Source organism: Fundulus heteroclitus, unplaced genomic scaffold, assembly GCF_011125445.2.
Source record: "Fundulus heteroclitus isolate FHET01 unplaced genomic scaffold, MU-UCD_Fhet_4.1 scaffold_553, whole genome shotgun sequence".
Classification (NCBI taxonomy): domain Eukaryota; kingdom Metazoa; phylum Chordata; class Actinopteri; order Cyprinodontiformes; family Fundulidae; genus Fundulus; species Fundulus heteroclitus.
The window spans coordinates 45,787-68,537 of NW_023396982.1; the positions used below are offsets into that span (position 1 = coordinate 45,787).

General features: G+C 38.7%; 1 protein-coding gene and 1 long non-coding RNA gene across 2 annotated transcripts in view; both read right to left on the reverse strand.

Moving 5' to 3' along the window:
* LOC118561075 (copine-8-like) overlaps positions 1-16,554 on the reverse strand; it is a gene marked incomplete at its 3' end in the record, with an annotated part of 60,197 nt that extends 43,643 nt beyond the window's left edge. Inside the window, exons 1-3 of the mRNA XM_036132861.1 lie at positions 16,467-16,554; positions 15,406-15,452; positions 5,465-5,568 (exon numbers count right to left, since the gene is read on the reverse strand). Coding sequence (XP_035988754.1) covers positions 5,465-5,568; positions 15,406-15,452; positions 16,467-16,554 — 239 coding nt within the window. The remainder of the gene's footprint in view (positions 1-5,464; positions 5,569-15,405; positions 15,453-16,466) is intronic.
* A 3,897-nt stretch (positions 16,555-20,451) lies between these two features.
* Positions 20,452-21,829, reverse strand: LOC118561076. Its single transcript, XR_004929753.1, has 3 exons — positions 21,618-21,829; positions 21,117-21,240; positions 20,452-20,682 (listed from the first exon to the last, which is right to left on the reverse strand). It is a non-coding gene; the product is annotated as an uncharacterized LOC118561076 (long non-coding RNA).
* Positions 21,830-22,751: the final 922 nt, after the last annotated feature.

Sequence of the window (22,751 nt, forward strand, 5' to 3'; positions counted from 1 at the left end):
AGTGTGCTGTGGCTTTTGAGCGCACATGGAGTGGGAGGGTTTGGTTTGTGTTGAGCTCGGTGCTGTCTGCCTCTACGGATGTCCTGAAGGGACTTGCATCCTTCTGCGGAGATAAGAGAGGTGGGAGTAATGTAGAGTTGCCGACGCTACAGTAAAAGCAACCTCCAGACCTCAGGATAGCGTCAGAGGACAGCGGGAGGCAAGAGTAGCCACTGGTCCTGTGATAAGAAATGTGAGAGGTGAGTGAGCCTACAGGGGGTCTGAGTAGCGTGTGCGCACATTACTGCACAGCATGAACGTCAGAAAAACATTGAGTGTGTGAGTCTGTATACAAGCACATGTGTGCAATATTTGGACACATTTCTTGTTTTTGAGTGTGACCTGCATATGGTGGCAACCGTGTCCCATCGTAAGTCTGAGGGCTCAGATGACGTCGAACCAAGACAGCAAATACTCTACAAGGATGCTCACACCATCAAGCTCACTGCTTGTCGACTGTGGCAGTCTGAAGGCAAATACACTCCTGATCAAAGTCTTAAGACCAGGGAAGTATTTGTGTTGGTTGATCACAACCAGATTTTAGACTGCACTTTCAAATGCAAAAAGAAGAAAGATAGGCAGGAACAATGTAGGCTAGTTACTGAAAACTGGGTTTAAACTCAAACAGGCGGTTCATGAGCTGAACAAACGCATAAGGCCAAAAAAGTCCAAATCTAGGTATAAATCTGGCTTTTATGTCATTTTCTGTCAGAAATGTATGACTTCGTAATGGCAAAGGCAAAAAGGCTTCCCTTCTTTGAAATGGGCAGGCATGTTGAGCAGCACTCAACATGCCTATCCAACATGCACTAAGGCCGCTCGCCATGCCTCTTCACCACTGAGGTTGGAAATAGTAAAACTTCATATAGTACAAAAAAAGGTACAAACAAAAGTACCTTCGCTGAGCCAGAGGGTCCAATGGGGTGTCTTAAAAGACATGGACGGATCTCCAACCTAACAAAATGTAGGCCCTTGTTGATCCTCATGACAAGGAGAGCTCACTGATTACATTTCCACACAGCTCAGTGGAGGAGGCAACCCTCCCAATCTGGAAGCTCTTTCCTTCAAAGCAACAGTGGAGCTTCAGGTTGTACAGCAGCACCAAAACATGGCTTTCAATGTGGAAGTGTGGACATCGCTCTTGACTGAGGGGCTTCACCTGTGTGGTGATGACCTGGTCTTTCAACAGGACAACACCCGTCTGACAGACGACTTCTTCCAAGAGAATTTTTTTGGGATTTTTGTTGATACAAGATGATTTTTCAGACATTTCTTTGCTGAAAACCAAGCATAGTTTGGCGTTGTGTGTAGAAAGACCTAAGAAACTGAATTTGACAAGAATACACTATCATCAGGAGATGGACCTTATCTAGAGTGAGGGCTAGGTACAAAGCCTGAGAGATGCATTATTATTATTTTGGTCTACCTTTAGTGTGTTATATAGTTAGTTAAAAGTTTTTTTCCCCAACCAGAATAAAAAAGAACACATACAATTTGAAGACTGTACTGTGCAATATTACAACAACTTTAGCGGTACTGTAAGAAAGACTATATAGGAGAACGTGGCAAATTGCCTTTGCAAAGTTAATGGTCACCCTTTTTCTCCAATAGCAAAACATAGACTAATACAAATGATGAAGGGTCTAATTTTATACCCAGTATTTTATCCCATCTTATTGTAACTTACAGAGAACTACCTGTATGCGCTGACATTCAACATGCACAGGATCAAACAGCTAGCGTCTCTCCTTGACCTTCGGTGCAACCTCCTGCAGCTTGTAAACAACATGGGACCTCTTGACAGTCCACGCTTCCAACAAAGGAGATTTCCATATTTCATGAGCCACAATGCGACACTACAACAGAGGCAGCTTGTTTCATAAAGGAGACTGGAGTTCTGTTTTAGCCCGATGGTTTGACGTAAACGCATGTGTCAGATGTGGATACTGTGAAACATCACGATGATGATCAACAACCTAAGCCAAATGAATTAATTACTATACCATCTAACTGCGTGTCAGTCATAATCACATTACCAATGCACTAATTTCACAGCGACTACTTTACCTGCCTCTTTGGAGTTTCTGACAGCAATGTTAAGCCTGTTTTATCTGTGATGACCTGGCTTATTTAATCAATAAATGCAGGTAACAGCAGATTGATGTTAGATACAACAACGTAGTCATGGTCCAGCAAGAAAACTCTCTGCAAAAGCACAAGACTTTCAATGCATCAGATAATCCATCCATCCCTTTTGAAAACGAGTGTAAATCCTGCAGGGTTACTGGTAAGAGACACACCCTGAAAAGGTCACCATTCCATCACAGGGCAGCAGAGAGAAGCACAGTGAACATTACCTTAAGTGCATATATTAACACCCATGAGTTCTAACGTGGTTTTTTCTTTATTTTTATATAGTGGAAAGAAACAACTGCACCTGCAAGAGCAACTGCAAAAACAAACCTTCTTTTGTGAGGCCATAGTGTAAACAGATTTTCCACCATATAGCCAGAATTAGAATCAGAATTCTCTTTATTCTGCCCTGGTTGTCCAAAATCAAGGAATTTGACTGTTTCACTGCAGTGTAGTGGAATACTCAGGCTATAAGGTGTTCATTGGGTTTATCAGAGAGACGGCACCTAAACTGTCTGTGGTGGCTGTTTTTTGCCAACCTGAAGATAAAAGTCTAACTGTTTGTGAGCAGGATTTGTGGTATCTGCAGAGATATTATCTGACCCTTTCCTGACCCTAGACCTGTACAAGACCTGGATGCAGGAGCGCTCAGCCCCGACAATGCCCTTTGTTCGTTGCAGGGATGCACAAACACAGGACACAGGACAGGCTCAATGATGGCAATGTGGAAGATGACCGGCAGTTCCTGTGGAATGTGGTACTTCTTGAGTTGACACAGAAAGTACAATCATTGGAGCTTCTTCTGGACAGTGTCCAAAGCCCCTTCTCTACCGGCTCGGTTCGGCCATTCTCTACTTGGCTCCATCTGCTTGCGAGCGTTACAGCGCCAGCTTTTTTCAGGACCAGCCCAGATGTTTCTGGGCTGGCCACTCAAACCGAGGGGACTCGCGCAGAGTTTTGACATGAATAAACTGCTTTTTAGTGAATAGCCAAGGGCAAGAATAAATAAGAAGTTTTTTTTCCTCCGAGATAGTCCAGGGAAAACTGAAGAGAGACGACATTAATAATAAGGACGACTATGAACGGAGTGGGTCAACCCGAAATATCATTTTACTTAGGGATGCACAGATAAGAAAATCTGGGCTGATATCAATATCCAATCTTAATATATCTGTTATGTCTGATAACCTATATTTACAGATGTGCGTGGGGGTGATGGTCAAAATTTGTAAAGGTTTGAACTGACTGAAAACTATGCTAACACAAATTCAGAATTTTGGTTATAGTCTAGACTTATTCTGCTTTTTTAATCTCAGCTTCATTTAAAAAAAAAAAAGCACAATCCAGGCTGTGATGCATCAGTGTCACATGACCGAACAAAAATTGCTTGACCAACCCCTTGTATATGGAAAGGACAGACCCGCTGTATTAGATCTGCAGATTTGTCTGTAAAGAGTGTTTGTTTAAAAAAATCTGTTCATGCCTGCTGATCGAACCACTATAAAAACACTCTCTCTCTCTCTCTCTCTCTCTCTCTCTCTCTCTCTCTCTCTCTCTCTCTCTCGCTCTCTCTCTCTCTCTCTATATATATATATATATAGAGATATAGATATTATATATATATATATATAGAGACAGAGTACAGAGAACATACAGAGATACAGAGACAGAGACAGGAGACAGAAAGACCGGAGACATAGAGAATACAGAGACAGTAAGAGAGAGATAGATGATACAGAGACAGACAGATAGATACAGAGAGTACAGATACAAGGAGATACATAGACATACATAAATACATATACATACACATATATATATATATATATATATATATATATATATATATATATATATATATATATATACACACACATACTATATATATACGAGTTGCTGTCTTTTTCCAGTATCCACAGGCCTGTGAAATCAGTAGGCAAGTGTTTATGTTATATTTAGGTTTATGATTCTTACTTTGTAATCATCATCTTCAACTAAATCAATAGAGGAAACAGCCCACGACAAACTTAAGGAATCTTCATATAAGCCTATTCCATGCTTTAAAACGATACATCCCCAAATAAGCGTGACAAGGACCACACACCCATATTTCTACCATAATCATGTTTGATACATTGGAGCCTTCATGCATAAATCATCATAAAGCTCTAATGCACAGCAACAGCAATAGATTTAACTGAATAAAATCAATTTGATCTTACTTGGCCAATTGGATTATTGCATGAGACTCTCCACCTGCCCAAACACAGATTAGCTACTCCTGGCAAACAGGTGTTAAAGTCGAGCTCAGTATCTAATCAGAACCAGACAGACTGCAGCCCCAGCCAGTATATCAGACCTATTTATTCCACCGTTCTCATTTTATGCACCTATTCAGTATTTTTAAAATAATGTTGATTTTCTACGGAAGGCATTGTTGTTGCTATGGGTACGCTGAATAGTGATCAATAAAGTCAGCATGTCAAAAGTAAAAGGCTCGACCTGCAGATAAAACCTGACTGATACAAAATGAAAACCTGCAATTGGAAAATGTAATAAAAACACACAATACAAAATGTGCCCAATAATATGAAAGTCATAGAGCGTGGTGGGGGTCACGAAATGAGCGACAGTGAGGCTTATTTCCGCTGTGTGAGCTGCAGAAATTACCTGTTTTAACATAGCAGGTTCCAGCTGAGTGGTGAGCTCTGGGAAACTCTGTGCTGACCCTCAGTGCTCAAGGCAGTCAATTAAAATTGTATGATCAACTGTGTCAAATACTGCACTTAGGCCTAAAAGGACTGAGACTGAGCAATCCTGTGCATCTGCTGTAAAAACATGGTAATTTGTTACTTTCGTGAGAACTTTTTGTGCACTTCTTAGCCCCATAATATGTGAGCCAGGTTTATGAAAGGATGAAGAAGAAATAAAGTCAGTAAGTATAGGAAAATTTCAAAAGGTAGAAGAGTTCAAATGTATTTTAATCTGGATATCGTCACATCAAACATCTGCAAATAGATAGAAAGTGTGGCAAAATGTGCCATTATCTCTAGCCCTGCGTCTTGACTGGATGGGGTGCCTTTAACTGAAGGTTGTAGTTAAAAGCAGCATAAAAACCTTTTTATTTAGAGGGGCGAAGGCTTACATCTCCCATGTGTGCAAACTATGAATATTTCAATCGCAACTCAACTTTGCTAAACACAAGGAGGCACTTTCACCCATGGCTAGAAAGTGCACATGATTTGCACTACACAAGCACACATCAACGCGCATAAATCAAGCGTTAACTCACAGGTCGAAACGAAGATTCTGCCGCTCCTCGAAGAAGTAGTCCAGGATGAATTTGCGAACAAAGTCAGGATTGAGGGTGTTGTCTATGACTTCTGTCCTGCCAAACTGAAAGAGAAATCAACAAAGCAATTGGGTTTTATTATTGATTTAGTGACTGATAGTATATATTAGATTATTTCTATAACAGTAACATATATGTATTATTTCAAACAAGGCAGTTTAAAAAAGTATTAAAAATTAAACAGGTAATAAATGAAGCTAAAGAAATCTATAAATATTAAAATAATGCTACAATGACTAAGTAATAACACCATTTAATCTCATCGCACAAGACTATGGATACTCATTTCTTAAACCTTGCTGTCTGATTAATTCGGCTAATAATTATTTTAAAACTTGGGGGCAGTAACGGAGTATTGAAATGTGATTCCCCAATGGTCACTTGTTCCTCGTGAAAACGTAAAAATAGTGAAACTGTGATGACATGTAATGTTCCTGGTCATAATGCAGCAGGACGCTGTACATTTCACCATAGTGATCTCCAGTATATATGAACTTTTCATGAGGCAAGCACATCAAAATTGACACACATCCTTCAAAGACATCAGCACAAAACCTTTCTCAAATCTAGACTTAGTTTTAAAGAAAAACAACATACTGTAGATGGTAAGATAGAAAACAGGGTTACAGGAGCTTAAGCTATGCAAGCACTCATTTTTGCTAAATAAGACTTGTGGAGGTGTTTGTTTTAGAAATGTAGACTACAGGGTGATTCCCTTTTGGTTTTCTAACCACTAAGCAACTCTTCTTTTTTTTCTTTTTGATGGGGGAAAAAAGGCATGCTTTACAAAGCCAGAAGGTTCAGCCGGTACATAAAATAGCTCATTGTTGAAAGCATTTTTTCCCTCTACAACAATAAAAAGTCAAACTGACTGAACATCCAGTATGTCAGTGGTTGTATCTATAAAAAGACTACAATGACGCATATTGAGTGTAAAAAAAAAAAAAAATGTTTCCATACATCAGCACAGCATTTATGTTTAAAATGTACAATTTAAGATGCATCTAGAGTTCACAAATATCCAAAGAATTTACAGTAATAATATGTTTTAGGAACTAAAGCTGGTAGTTCTGTGACTGATCTAAACTGATACTGTAAAGGAGACCATTTTGTTGCTAGAAAACCAAATTGGAACCATAAACTTGCTTTGAGACGTTTCTATTCCTATCAATGCTAAATTTTCTGGGAACAGATAATCACAGTTTCCCTTTTTTTAATTTTTTTTAAAAACAGGGTGGGAGGGATGAGGAAGCACTGTTCATTTTTTTTTTGGAAAGACGACGATGAGAATTTCATACTCCAAGTGCTGCAAGCCCTCTAGTGACGCAGCAGTGACTCTCAGCTCCTTCTGTTTGTCTGTCATTCAAAAACAGCCTAAGGTCCTATTGTTAGGTGTAAATTTAAGCACAAGTTGTTCAATGGAGTTTAAATGAGCGATAGCTCTAATAGTAAAAGTGCGAATGAAAACTAGCTTTACTAAGAAAATATTTAATTTGAACACAATCAGCTCATCAGCACTGAATAGTAAGAATAAAGCATCTTTGTACATTTCTTTTGAAGACAATCATGAAACATGCAACCGTTATATGTCATGCTTCTGCTCAGCAACCATGTGCTCTGTTTGTTTTGGATTCGGCTGTGTCGCTGTTATCTGTGCCTCTGTGATCCGCTGATTAGTGGAGGCAGCGTCACATGCGCTGAGCTCATTATCCTGAGTTTCACCTGCGACTCTGTCTATTTACTCCTGCCTCTTACAGCCAATCTCCGCCAAAATCTTGAAAGCCTTGGTGTGAGTAGACCATCCAGCGTTCTGTGATTGCCATGCCAAGTTGTGACATTGCCACTGTTTTTTATTTCCCTGTCGTCCCGTGCCAGATTCAGCTGGCCTCAGAATTCTGGACAGAGACCCACTGTCCTGCCTCCAAATTAATCCCTATGCCTTCGCCCTCTGGTTATCTCTGCCTGTCATCACTTATGGTTCTGGCCCTCACCTGGATTTTAGATTCACCTCTGCCAAGCCCTTAACTTGCTTGTGTGGAGCTCATCATCTGTTCTACCTGCTTCTTCCACCCAAGCACTCAGTGGGAGCCCTCTGACCCACAGATCAGTTCCAGAGCAACTTCCCGGAGTCTGAGAAGGTTAGTGGCTTTTATTCAGAGCACAGTCACCTCCACTGAGTTTCTTCTGAACACTAACCTCTCTCCCCCCTCCACAGTGGTTTATGTGTGCTTTCCTGGCAGTTTCCTGACTAAACGTGCTTTGATCACTTCATATAAATTATTTACCACTCCTGTTGTCTGGCTGAATTATTGGGTCCGTAGTCTGAGGATTACAATAATAATTTAAACTGGTTTTGGTAGTGACGATTAGATTTGTGCAGATTAGATTACACTTTTAGGGGAGAGGGAGGGGGCTCAAAAGAGTACCCTTTGGAAAATGTTGATAAGCATGAATGAGCCCTGAAGTAACAGGCTGGTCAGAATGACTTGCATACAAAATGCAATTTAATAATTATCTGGGGAACAGAAATGTCAACTATAAAACAGGTTTCATACCTGGGGTTACCTTAGGTTACCTTTTTTGCTCTCCGCCTCTCTGCCTACTCGGACGCTGTTTTCTCTGCTCCCTGCTTGCTTGCATTTTCCTCCCCTTTTTATCTCCTTTTTATCTCTTAACCAAAATTACAGAAAGTTGGATTTAGTTATTTTATTTTATTTAATTTCTGTGATTTATTTTTGATTTTGATTTTTTCCCCGTGTGGACTCTTTTAGTTTTCAGCTTATCCACACAAGATGCCTCTTTACAACAGCCCAGAGGAGGCAGTTCTCAGGAAAAATGCTCTTATGGAAAGACTTCAACATGAAGCGGATATGAAGGAGAACCACCCGATTCAAAGGATGCCTACCTTCACCACAATGGACTTTGACAAGCTTTTACAGAAGATAGCTGTTATGGAACTGAAAATCTGTCGACTCGAAGTGAATTATGATGTAAACGCCACGCATGGAAATGAAACAACCCTGCCTGTGATTCTGAATGGTGACCACCAGCCCAGCGACTCGGCAAACAAACAGTCCCCGGTGGAAAATGAGAATCCCTGGATCACTCTGGGTGCAAGACCAAAGGATAAACGAACCCCACACCCAGACAAAGAAAACTGGCCGAGACTACAGAGAGATGTCCCAAGACAAATGAAACAACAACGGGCTGTTCTCAAAACAAATGATAGGAGTAAACCTGCTGGAAATGCAGGAATTCCATTACGAAACAGATTCGCTCCGCTCCTAAATGTGACCAGGGAGGATCACGACAACAATCAGAGGTATGTCAACGATTTTCGTTCTAAGACATCACAGAAAAGACATGCCACAGGGCCAAGGACCCTGATATTATGCAATGGATCTGTAAGGGGGGTTAAACATTTCTGTAACAAGAAAAACACAGATGTGTTGATTTATAACCCTTCGAACTTTGGCCTGGTGTCTGAAATATCAGACAACCTTCAGAGGATCTTGAAAGAACGCCCGACCTTGGAAAAACTCATAATACAAGCTGAAGCCCTGGGCGACATCACCCGGATAAGAAAATCAGAAGTATTGAAAGAGGATTACATTCGTTTGTTGAACCTAGTTCATGGCCTTAATGTCAAGGTGCTTCTTAGCGGCCCTCTCTCGCCCGTTTACTGTGGAGATGAGATTTTTTCCAGAATTCTGATGTTAAACAAATGGCTGGAAAAAACATGCAAACAAACAACTGTAACCTTCATAGACAACTTTAACATCTTCTGGGAAAGAAGACATCTGTTCAACAGAGATGGCTTCTCTCTAAATAGGTCAGGTGCAAAACGGCTGATTTCAAACATCTTCTATTCTGTGAACCATACGTCATCAGCTTTGTCCCAAAACAAAGTACATCCAGTGCCTAAACAAAAGATAAGCCCAGTGCAGCCCGAACAAGCCAAGATAAACATGGCCAGAAAGATGACACAGAAAGAGGTGCCGTCAGAGCTACAGAAGGATCCATCCCAGATCTCAGCAGGACAACGAGAGGACCAAGAAAATCCATCGTCACGAACACCGGTCCGGACTACACCCGCCTCGCCTTCCTCTCCACAAAGCCCAGAGGTTCCTTTTCTGGAATTTTCTCCCAACATGAACAAAGTATTTAAGATTGGCCTACAGATGACATCCTCTCCATATAGCCACAGCTCTGTGACTAAACCAGCATCTTCCAAAGGCCGCAGAGCCCCAGATCCTCCTCTACGTATCACGGAACATGCCTGTCCTCAAGACCTTCAGATTACTTCGCTGTGATACACAGCAGGCCCTCGCTGCACGTTTATCAGACAAGACAGTTTCGAGAATCAGCTTGGGTCTTTTCCCGGGAATTACGGAATATCTGTGATGATTCGTGGCAGAAAAAAGAAAAACAAATGGATAAACAGGAACAAATACTTGAAAGTCATTAACTGTCAGATGCAACCTGCCACAGAGACATCATCAACCACCAAATCATATAAACTAGGTTTATTAAACATTAGATCTCTGTCAGGAAAATCCCTTTTAATTAATGACTTTATTATTGACAATAATCTTGATGTTATGTTTTTAACAGAAACATGGTTACATGAATCTAATGAAGAAGTAATACTGCTGGAGTCAACACCTCCAAACTACAATTTCCTTTGTGAGAGCAGACAGCAAAGGAAAGGTGGAGGAGTAGCAACATTGTTTAATGATTCACTAAAGTGTAAAAAGGTGTTTTTGGGAAAATTTGACTCTTTTGAACATTTGGCTCTCAAGGTAAAGGGCCCGATGCGAACTATGTTTCTGAATGTGTATAGGCCTCCTAAGTCCACATCAAACTTTTTTAAGGATTTTAGTGACCTCTTGTCTGTGATATGTGTTGATTATGCCAAACTGACTGTTTAATTATTGTGGGAGACTTCAACTTTCACGTTGACAACCCTAAAGACAGAAGTGCAAAAGAACTGTGTGACACACTTAGAAACTTTGGTTTAACTCAGAATGTTAAACAGCCAACACACAAGCAGGGGCATATTTTAGACTTAATCATCACTAAAGGTCTGAACATTTCACAGGTCAATGTAACTGATGTTGCCTTATCCGATCACTTCTCCGTTACCTTTGAATGTATCATTACCAGTGACTCATTTAGCCAAAGGGACATCGTAAGAAAACGCACCTTTAAGGACAATGTCACTGAAACTTTTATTCAAGCTTACTCTGCTACTTTAACCTTGGGCTGCAACTCAGTAGATGAGCTAGTAGATAACTTTCAGTCTAAAGTCTCAGACATCATTGACTGCATTGCTCCAGTCAAAGTGAAAGTTGTTTCCGGGAAGAAAAAATCTCCTTGGAGAAATGCTCCAGCAGTTAGAAGTGAAAAAAGGGAATGTCGAAAAGCTGAACGCAGGTGGAGAAAGAATAGACTGCAGGTTCACTATGACATCTATAGAGAGAGACTAAACAGATATAACTTACAATTGAAAAATGCAAGAGAATCTTTCTTCTCTGAGATCATTAAGAAAAACATTAATAATGCTCGTGTCTTATTTTCCACAGTCGAAAGGTTAACAAATCCTCCTGTGTCCGTGGCTTCAGAACTCCACTCCACCAGGGCCTGCAATGAATTTGCAAACTTCTTTACTGAAAAAATCCAAAAGATTAGAGGATCTGTTTGTACATCCATACTAAGTTCAGTACCAACGATGTCTCCTACCAGAATTGATTTTGACCAAATGTCCCAATTCAGCCAAATAAACTCCAAAAGCTTAGAGCAGATAATTCAGCAGTTAAGTTCCTCCTCAAGCTGCCTTGATGTTCTACCCACAGCTTTCTTTAAAAAAGTTTTACCTGTCATAGCGTCTGATTTGACTCAGATAATAAACGCGTCCCTTCTGTCAGGTGTTTTCCCCCAGTCCCTAAAAACAGCAATTATCAAACCACTGCTGAAAAAGAACAATTTAGACAAACTTCTACTCCAGAACTACAGGCCCATCTCAAACCTCCCCTTTATCAGTAAGATCATTGAAAAAGTTGTTGTATTGCCTTTAAGGCATTTTGTTAAACAAATAAGTTCATGGGTTAAATAAATAATATTAAAAAACGTTTCTATGCTGCCAAAAGTGATTAGAAGTTGATCAGATGTATAATTCATAGTTTATTTACGTTTTTATTACAAAATATTATCGGTAAAATCTACTTCCGGTTTGCGGTTACGTATTTCCGGTTCCGGGTTCTGGCTGGTAAACAAAGAGGTCCATGTGCGGAGAACATTATGGGAACTGGAAATCTGATGCCATCCACGCTGAATTATCAGGCAGGAATGCCGTAAGTTGCATTATATTGTTGATTAAACCGAGAAGTCTAGATATCAGTGTTTATTTTGCTGAAATGTCACTTTATTCAGTTTAATGCACTTTTATTTTGTATGCAATGACTCTATGTATAGAGATTGAGTTTATTTTCTGTTATTACAGTTTTCACCATTTTGATGAAGACAATTAAAACGCTTGAACTGCACCTGGGTCTTCATTCGCGGTTTAACTCGGTGTCACCAACATCTACGTTGAAAACACTAGAGTTGTGTTTCAACAATTAAACACCTTCTTAACTACGACCAGCCGCTTTGATGTTTTCCAGTCAGGTTTCCGTGCTCACCACAGTACAGAGACCGCCCTTATCAAGGTGTTTAATGACATCCATATAAATACAGACTGTGGAAGCACCACCGTGTTGGTTCTATTGGACCTCAGTGCAGCATTTGACACTGTCGATCACTCCATTCTGTTAGAGCGCCTGGAGAACTGGGTCGGCCTCTCTGCTACAGCTCTCCACTGGTTTAAATCCTACTTAAAGGACAGGGACTTTTTTGTATCAGTAGGTAACTTTACATCAGAGATGACAAAAATCACATGTGGGGTTCCCCAAGGGTCCATCCTGGGTCCCCTCCTATTCAATATCTACATGCTCCCTCTAGCCCAGATAATAAAAAATAACAACATCAGCTACCATAACTATGCAGACGACACACAGCTCTACATCACCATGTCACCAGGTGACTATGAACCAATTCAGGAACTGAGTAAATGCCTAGAAGAAACCAATGCATGGATGTGCCAAAATTTTCTACAATTGAATAAAAACAAAACTGAAGTAATAATATTTGGACCAATAGAGGAGAGATCAAAAGTTAACACACAGCTTCAGTCGCTTCAGCTAAAAACCACCAATCAGGCCCGAAATCTGGGAGTAGTGATGGACTCAGACCTGAACCTTCAAAAGCATCTAAAGACAATTACAAGGTCAGCTTTCTATCACCTGAAGAACATTTCTAGGATTAAAGGACTGATGTCTCAGCAGGATCTGGAAAAACTAATCCATGCGTTTATATTTAGTAGAATTGATTACTGCAACGGTGTTTTCACAGGTCTGCCTAAAAAGTGGATCAGACAGCTGCAGCTGATCCAGAATGCTGCTGCCCGCGTCCTCACTAAGACTAAGAAAGTAGAGCACATAACCCCAGTTCTAAAGTCCTTACACTGGCTCCCTGTATCTCAGAGAATAGACTTTAAAATACTTCTGTTAGTCTATAAATCCTTAAATGGCTTAGCACCTAAATACATCACAGACTTGTTATCAGTGTATCAACCCTCCAGACCACTCAGGTCTTCTGGCTCCAGTCTACTCCACATACCTAGAACCAGAACTAAACATGGAGAAGCAGCATTTAGTTCCTATGCTCCGTTTATCAGGAACAAACTTCCAGAAAACTGTAAAAGTGCGGAAAGCCTGAGTTCTTTTAAATCAAGATTAAAAACACATCTGTTTAAAATTGCCTTTGACTGTTCTAGTTAAACAGTTTTACTGTTTTTAATGTTCTTTTTTGTTACTACATTCTATCCCTACTTGCTTTTATTCTATTTTCTATCTACATTTTATTATTTTGGTATATCTTAATCATGTAAAGCACTTTGTATTGTCTTGTACTGAATTGTGCTATATAAATAAATTTGCCTTGCCTTGCCTTGCCTTAGGCCCCACAAGCCCCAGGCTTTTGGAAAGCTCACCGACGTTTCCATATGGGGCTTTACTTTCATAGGTAGGACTTTTTAACAACCCTGGGGCTTTGTTCAACAAGCTGGGTTGTGTGCAGCAAGAAAAACGTCCACCACAAGGGGAAGTAAGGAGTCTACAAACCTTTCGATTTTTTTTCTACCCTTAAAATCAGGAAAAGTAGTTTTAAGATGTGTTTAGGTGAGAAAATACACCTCCACAATTCATCTATGCAGTTAGTTAATCAGGGCTATGAGCCAATTTTGATTGTGTTTAGGCCAGAAAGTCTGATTTCCTGCAGACTGGATCTGTTTGTCGCGGGTGAAAAGTTAACATAAAGCGTTTGCCAAGTTTTTGGGAAAATCTGCAAGTAACAGATATAAAATGTGAAAATCTTAGCTGGAAGTTTTTGACATTTTAAGGTAATTATAAATTTTGTGTCCATTGTTCTGTAATTAGACTGATATCCAAGTACTAATGATCAAAACGAAGCCCTTTCATTTTCCTTGTACACAGAAAACACTAAGACTCACTAAGACTGGCTTTTCATGTAAACTGAAGTTGGCAGACCATTAACTCTTTGGCCATTTACAAACTATGAACCTCAGCTGAAGGAAAAACAGAAAAGATGAAAGACACTAGCTTTCTAGACGCTAGAAAGCTAGTGTCTAGAAAGTGTGTGTGTGTATGTGTGTGTGTGTGTGTGTGTGTGTGTGTGTAGACAGAACAAAGCAGGCTCTCTGCTTTTTTCCTTCTGTGGTAGAAAAAGCGAAAGAGGAACCAAATCTGCACAGCATGTATATCCTATAACCTATAAAACATATTTTGCTGCGATCAAGTCAGCTGTATTTTTCTTTAAAAGGATCCTCGTCATCATTTTCATCCTGGCTGAGGAAAAAACATACTCATAAAGCTCTAAATATTTATCTCTATGAGGCAAACTTTGGAGCAGACAGATCCCCTCTCCACTTCAGTCCCCTACAAACCTTACAGACGTGACACAGCTTAAGGTTTAACATCGATTTCTATGTAAAACTCTTTTTAGAGACGCCAACACTCGTGGCAAGATAACAAAAAACTGTAACAGCAGCTTTAAGGTTTGAGTAACCCTAACAAACAAGTATGCATTCAGTAGAACTACAAAACTAGGTGTCTTAACTTAATTAACCCAGGTGTTCAAAGTCAGGATATGTGGACTGAGTGGAGCTGGCTTTAAATACTGTAGCAGAAATTAAAGCTTATTTCATGTCACCCAGTATACCAGTAAAAAGTATCTTTGTTAACCAATTCATTTGATCTTTTAAACATTTTGTAACATATAGCAGAACCTCCTTGACATACAGATGTAAGGGTGATTTGCTCTGTGCTTTCAGGGTATTGTGTATTGAATAAATCTGCTAAGATCACATTTTAAATTTCAGCTATATTTAAAAAAAAATTATTTAGCTTTGCTTCTTATTTTGAATATCTGTCAAAAAAGAAACTTCAGCGTAATCAGAATAGACTACAGAAGCTTTGGGCTCAGAAGAGATGTTTCATACAAAGATGCTTCAAAAATGAAAACCAGACAGAAAGGCTTGACTCAAACGAGACAGGACACCTTTCCACACTACATCTGCGTCAACGCTACGGTCAAACACCGAACTACGCTGGAATCGCCAAGGTCATGAAGACATTTAAATAATTGCAGCTATCTCAGAGGACGGCTTTCCAAAAAAAAATCATTATACTTCTAAAGTGTGGCAGTGTGTACACAATGCTGCCTCATGAGCGGATCCCCAACCATCTCAATTTTGTACTCACCTCTCTCCATTCTCTGTTAGCGATCCCTTGAGTGTACAGGACACAAACTGTTGAGAAGGAAACAAAGAAGGGAAGAGAAAAAGGAAAGGATTAGATTCTATGGAAAGTATTCAACAGTAAGGAAGCAACACTTAGAGGTCAGCCGAGTGGGACTTCTTTCTCCAGACCCTGACGTGACAGAACCTCCTCGTAATTAAATTCAGATCGAACTTTACCTCACAGCACAGCGATATTTCAGGGAGGGGGCGAGAAGTGAAGGAAAGTATTCTGATGGGACTACTCAACATTTGAAGGAGTGTGTGAGTGTTTCCTGAGGATGGACCATGAGAGAGAACAGAGCCAAGTAATCAGCTGGCACTAATGTGACATTTCATTTGCATTCAAGCAGCCTTTACTGTATTCACAAACACGAGCCCCATGTCAGCCGACATTAAGTCACAAAATCCAGTCTCACAACACACTTTTACATTTGTTACCTGATGGACAGGACAGTCTAAATGTGTTGGTTGATTATAACTTCTTTAAAACACAGGGATTTGGTAAACCATAGCTCTTTTTAGGTGAATAAAAAAATAATTAACATTCTTATTTTTCAAAAACATTTGCTAAAATCGAATTTTTTTTTTCGACCCTACATTACATAATGCTTCTTATTCTGACCTGCATCAGTTGTATCAAGCATCATGGCAAATTACACAAAATATCAAGGTATACAACTAATTTCCAGTACTTTCTAAGAGTGAAAACATAATTCCGAACCAACATAAACATAACGAAAGCTCAGTTTACACTACTGACTCTGAGCTCTTCATTACATGCTTAAATAACGATGTCCCTGTGTGCTACCTGACAGGCCAATTGCAGTTTCTGTCCAATTGGATTTTTGTCAGATTCACAGAGCTGTGTGCAGATCTTTGTGGTTGTTTTTATCAGGAGCATCTTACAGAATCCATTCATACCTTGCTCCAGCTCAAGTCTAGCATTAAAGAGAAAGTCCAAATAAGCCTTTCAAGCCGTGAAACCAAGACCCTTCCTGGAGGTAAAGGTCCTGGAGCCTTTACCTTGGCTCCAGCACTGGTAATAGCTCCCCACCTCAACCACACTGGGAACCCGCCTGCCTGTCCATGTCCACCCTCCTCCACTTGTCATCAGCAAGAGAGACAAAAGGCAAGCCAGTCACAATCTCATATCGTAAGAATATCACAGAACTATCACTCTCTCTGCTGTCGGCGGCTAACCCTGTTTTATTTTCAGTCCGTGACCAGAGCCCTCCCAGTAACCCCGCTCTCCATTATTTGTTGTTTTCAATCAATCCTGTAAATCACCTCTCTGCCTCCGTATTTTATGTCCCATTCAGAGTGGACACAAGTGTGAACACAAGGGAAAAAACAACAGTATGACAATTTTAAAGCTTAATATTATTATTGTAATTTTCTGTTCAGTCATATATTGTTTTATTGCCCAGTATTAGCATGAACTGTGTTCAAAATCGGGGTCAACTAAAAGGAAGAAAAAAAAATCAAAACAACTTTACCAACTCTGCCAAAGACGACAATCGACTAGCCAACTTATGATGTCAGAACTAAAGCAGTCTCTCTATTAGGCTGCTTATTTTAGGTTGGCTATCCGAGCAGAAAACTAAACTAATTAACCAGTTCATATCAGCTTATCCACCTCCTGATGTCACTCTATGAAGAAGTGATAGAGAAAAAGGTATGATGTTCTGCACATTTAGCAGGGGTATTTACGCTTTTTTTTATTGTGAAGGGCTATTCTGATTGTTTTATGTCTATGAGTCACACTATCAATAAATATTATAGATAACATTATTGAAATTGTAATAATCAAAAAAGTATGTTTCAGTTGCTGTAATAGTAACTTTCTTTTAATTTTTTTACATAATATACTACTGCTATATTACTTTTACTTGTATGAGAATCTGACATTCAATATCTAATAAACATTCAATGTTTCCCACCATGATTGGTGCCCCATCATTTGGAAACCATCTAAAAAGCAAACCTCACAATGAGAGCAGGCTACCTGTTTCCAACTCATTCCACCCGAGCAGCTATAATCACCAACTCTAATAGGCCAACAAAAGCAACCTTTGACTGTCCTTGTCCTGTTTTGTTACAAAATAGCTGGAGGAAAAAACCCAGCAAACATGCGTCTGGCATCTTAAGTAATGTGCAAAGTTACCACCTTCCGTGGTTCTGACTTGGAATACTATAAAAATACTTTTGATTTCCTCCTCTGACATGACGTTCTGATTATAGAGGCAACACCTTCTGTGGCAACGTGCATCATCATTACCTGGAGCATTCATTAATTGCAAATTTATGCACATGTTAATATATGAGCTGCTTACATACTGATGAACGGACATGAGAGAATTAATCATGGAATTATGAGCTGTTGAGATTGTGAGTGAAAATTATCTCTAGTTTCAAAATCAGATCTGATTAATTCTATTTTTTTTCCTGAACAAATTTCATCATTTAGAGAGGAGCTGATGAGCCCACATGCACTAGATTTTACTGATATCTCACAAAAGTGTTCTTTTAAAAAATAGTTTTTCTTTTAAACTCACAGCCTTGATAATATCCAACTAGTTTTGGTCCAAATAATTCAATTAAATTTTATTTACCGTATTTTCCCGACTATAAGCCGCTACTTTTTCCCCATGCTTCGAACCATGCGGTTTATATTGTGGTGCGGCTTTTCTGTGGATTTTTCGTAACCCGCCAGGGGGCGCTTTAGCAGAAAGTTAAAAAAAACCGAGACGGTAGGGAAGTCAAAGTTGGAAATCAAAGAAGAAGATAGCGCTAATTTTTATTTAGCACTTGTAAGCAGCAGGCACGACGGAGAATTTTGTTCAAAACCATACCCACTCATCATGGAAACCACACCAAGAAGTTCGTATGATGCCGCTTTTAAGTTGAAGGCCATCGATCTGGCAGTACAGGAAGGAAATAGAGCTGCCGCACGTAAACTTGACGTGAACGAATCCATGGTTCGGCGCTGGAGACGGCAGCGGGAAGAACTCATCCAATGTAAAAAAACTAGAAAGGCTTTCAGAGGACATAAAAGCAGGTGGCCTGAACTTGAAAATGTTCTTGAGGACTGGGTTAACACTCAGAGAGCAGGTGGCCGAAAGCCAAATCAGTTGCCCGCAAAATGAATATTGAGGATTTCAATGGAGGACCGTCTTGGTGTTTCAAATTCATGAGGAGAAAGAACCTGTCCATTAGGGCGCGAACAACTCTCTGTCAGCAACTCCCTCCTGACTACCAGGAAAAAGTAGCAAATTTCCGACAATTTGTTGAAACAAAAATTGAGGAGAACGCCATAGGACCAGACAACATTATAAATATGGATGAAGTGCCACTGACATTTGATCTGCCTCTGACCAGGACCGTGAACAAGACAGGTGCGTCATCCATTATGGTGAAACCACCGGACATGAGAGAACCCATTTCACCTGCGTCCTGCCCTTAGCAAAACGTAGTTTATAGAAGTATACTAAAAGTGCACTAATTTTATACTTAAAATCAGGCAGTGCACTTGAAGTTTACTTATTCTAAACTATATTTCATATACTTAATAATAGTATAGTCAAGTGTACTTGACTAATACTGAGAAGTATAAAAAAATTCTAAGAGTAAGTATATTATTACTATAGCTATACTTAAACACTGAATCTTGTACTTGTACTGTTTTTTTTTCTTTTTTTTTTTCCTTATTTCTGCCTCAAGGTACTGATACTACATATGTCCTAAATCAGTAAAGAATGAAAGATGAAATAATTGACTTATGCTTACATTTGTATTTTTTACTACTTTTTGCTTTCAGGTATTAACCCTATTTTAAACTTTGGATCTGATCATATTCAAGATCATAGTGCTGGTGTTTAAAAGTTTACAGTAAATTGATTTGTATTTGATTCATCTTTGTGTAACGTAACTTAAAACACGCAGAGACAGGGAAACATGTGACTGACTTTATTGGACAAGTTCTAGTCTCTTTCACAAGCATTTGGCAGGCAGTGGTTTTATGTACACAGCACTATCTCTTTCAACAACAACACATTTGGTTAGAATCATGTCAGGCTTTTTAACCTCAAACAAGAAAGTACTTTGTATATTGATCTGTGAATCTTTACATAAAGGTCTCTCTGAATTAGCAAATACTTCAACTAAAACAAAACATAGTCTGGCACATGAACACAAAGCAGAAATTTTATTTGAACCAGTTTGTTTAAAAATAATCAAGTCATTAATTAATCATGAAGGTGAATTACCAGAAAGTAGAAGTCATTTTTTAAACTCCTGTTGGCCTAAAACCACTGAGCTATATAATACACTGGAGTGCTGATTTTGCCGAAAAACTGAAGTCACTGGCCGCCATCTTGCTACTCCCTACTCTCACAGAATCCCATAGGATTTGGTTGAAACAACAAGCAGTTTTCTGGCTGTGTGAAAACGTTTCACAGGTAATTCTACAGTCAGTGGATGTACTAACACTATCAACTACTAGGAAATTATGTGCTGAAATGTTTTACATGTTAGTCATATTAAATATACATATATGTATATATAAGTATGTGTATATGTATATATGTATATATATGTATACACACATGTAAATATATGTTTTTGTATATTGTTATTTATATATTTATAAATGTTAAACATATATATTTAAATGAATATAATGCAAAATATTTCAGCACATGACTTTCTCAGTACTTGATATTTTTAGAACATAACATAAAAGTATATGGCATTTGACATTTTAAAAGTCTTAAGCCCCCCCTGAACATGAGAAAATCCTCGTTATTCGATGCTGTAGCGCACATATTCCCTAGTTACTGGGTGGAAATAGGGAGTACCAATATGGCGGCTGGTGGCTTCAAAGCAACTCGTTCAAAAAGACGGTGATTAGCACTCCAGTGTATTATATAGCTCAGTGCCTAAAACGCTGTGTTGCAAAGGTTACAATGATTGTAACAGTGTGCACTATTGCCAAGGTATACAAGGCATTTTTCACAATAAAAGTGAACTTTAGATTATGATGAACCTCTAAATTCTTTGTGGAAATGGGTAAAATCAGACCTGGAAACTTTAGGTTAAACATTTCCAATAAGTGAGTAACTGCTTTGCTTGTTAAATTGTGTCGCAGCACATATAACATGAGCATCAGTAGACTTTCTCCCTTGAAAAAAGATGCACCAGGATATAGGGGGTTGTCACCATCTGCTTGGTCTTCAGAGCCCTATAGATACAAGGAAAATATGTATGTATGAATGAAAATGAACAGCAGCAAACTTGAGCAGTAATCTCCATCTAGCATAAACTATTTGCCTATAGCAAAATTAAAAACAATTGTTGCATAGCTTAGAAAGAAACTCCCCTAAGGGTTATACAAACTATTGTAATTTACCAAAAACATAGTTCGATAATGATTATTTTTAAAATTGGAGGCAACTGGAGATTAGCTTTTTTTGTACATATGGAGGTGGAAATTTCATTTTCCTTTAATACCTCTCCATAAGGCAGATGAAAGTAGCAACAATTTTGAGACTAGTGCCCTGCTAAGCTTAAATACGTTGGCGACTACCCTGTCATATTTCAAGAATTAAATGCATTTAATAATTTGAAAAATAAACATTTCGACTTGAGAATAACACTGGGTCATTTTGTATTTACCTGTTGAAAGGCAATGTCCAAAACCCTTATAGTGGAGGAACTCCTGCTGTCAACATCTGTAACTTCTCTGCGGGATGCAACAGGGTGACTTATGTGTTCTTCTGTGTAGTCCTGCAGTTCTGTCCTGGAAAGGTGGAATGCTGAAATTATTTATGACAACTCAAGGCATTTTATTATACACAAGTATACTGAGTGGATTTTTAACATTGTATTTCACATACAAATAAGACTGTAACTTATGTAGTCCATGGGTAGCTACTGAAAAAGCAAAGACACTGAACAATAAATGAAAAAAATAATAATAATATTGATAATAATAATAATTATTATTATTATTATTAATATATATATATATATATATATATATATATATATATATATATATATATATATATATATATATATATATATCTCGATGAGCATTTACCTCACATTGCCAGTAGCCCATTTCTAGCAAGGAGCCCTAATCATAGTAGTCTGAATTCATTAACTCTTACTTACTTTTACTTTCCATCTGTGCTTGGTACTCCTTGGGATCTCTGCTGTGTAATCCTCCAAATATCTTTAATAAGGCGAACGACGTTTGGCCATGTTAGCTCTAATGGGCTCATTCACAGGTTTTCTTCTCTACCCCTCCTCCTGACGTCACGTGATTTCTGGACCTTTCCGTCCATGTTCCCGCCTCCCTACCAGGCAGCCAATAGGAAGCCCCGTCGCAAATTCCCGCCCATAGCGGCGTTAACGGTTTTTTTAAAAAAAAGAAAAAAAAGCTCCTGCTCTCAGAACGTAAAGAGATGGATGGAAGATGAAGATGGATGGATATAAAGTGGGACATCAATGGGAGAAAAAAGTTAGACAGTCCAACTTTTGATGGTAAGTTGTTGATTTTTTTTCTTCCTATAGTTATCTTTATTTTTTTTTGTTTCTCGCTTTGTAATAGCCCAGTTATGTTGATTTTTATTAAGCTAATCTACAAGTTAGCAAAACATGCATGACTCAACGTTTTTTTCAAAGAAGGTTCGTTCATTCATAGAGTCATTACTTCTATTCGGTGCTATATGACCACTATAACATAATATAAAATGTGTTTATTTTCGTATTTTATTTAATCGTGGACTTTTTAAACCACAAGAAAATTACTTTGGTCCAGCTCAGAATATCATGCTGTCCTGCGTATCAAATTCTCTGCACAAGTCAATTTCAAATATTTTGTTAAACAGTATTAATTTAACAATTAACAGTGAAATAATTGGATGAGGACTACTATGAACAGTAATATTTAAAATTATTTTTCAAATTACATGATGTATTTCTATTCCTAATTTGATTTTGTAAATAATTAAAAGGGGACATGGTAGTTAAACCATGTTGCACTCAAAAATGATTTACTAATTTTAAAATATCCAATTCTATGTACACATATTTTTGGTAGAGGGAGGTCAGACGTTTCTGATGAGATTAAAATAATAATAATAAAAAATAAAAGCCCACTACAACACAAAATATAGCACATTTCAGCAGTTGGGACTTAAAAGGAACAGGATAATAGGAATGACACACTAAATTAACAGAGCAGGTATTACAATTTGCTCAAATGAATTAATATTGCAACTTAAACCCACATTCAGTAATGGC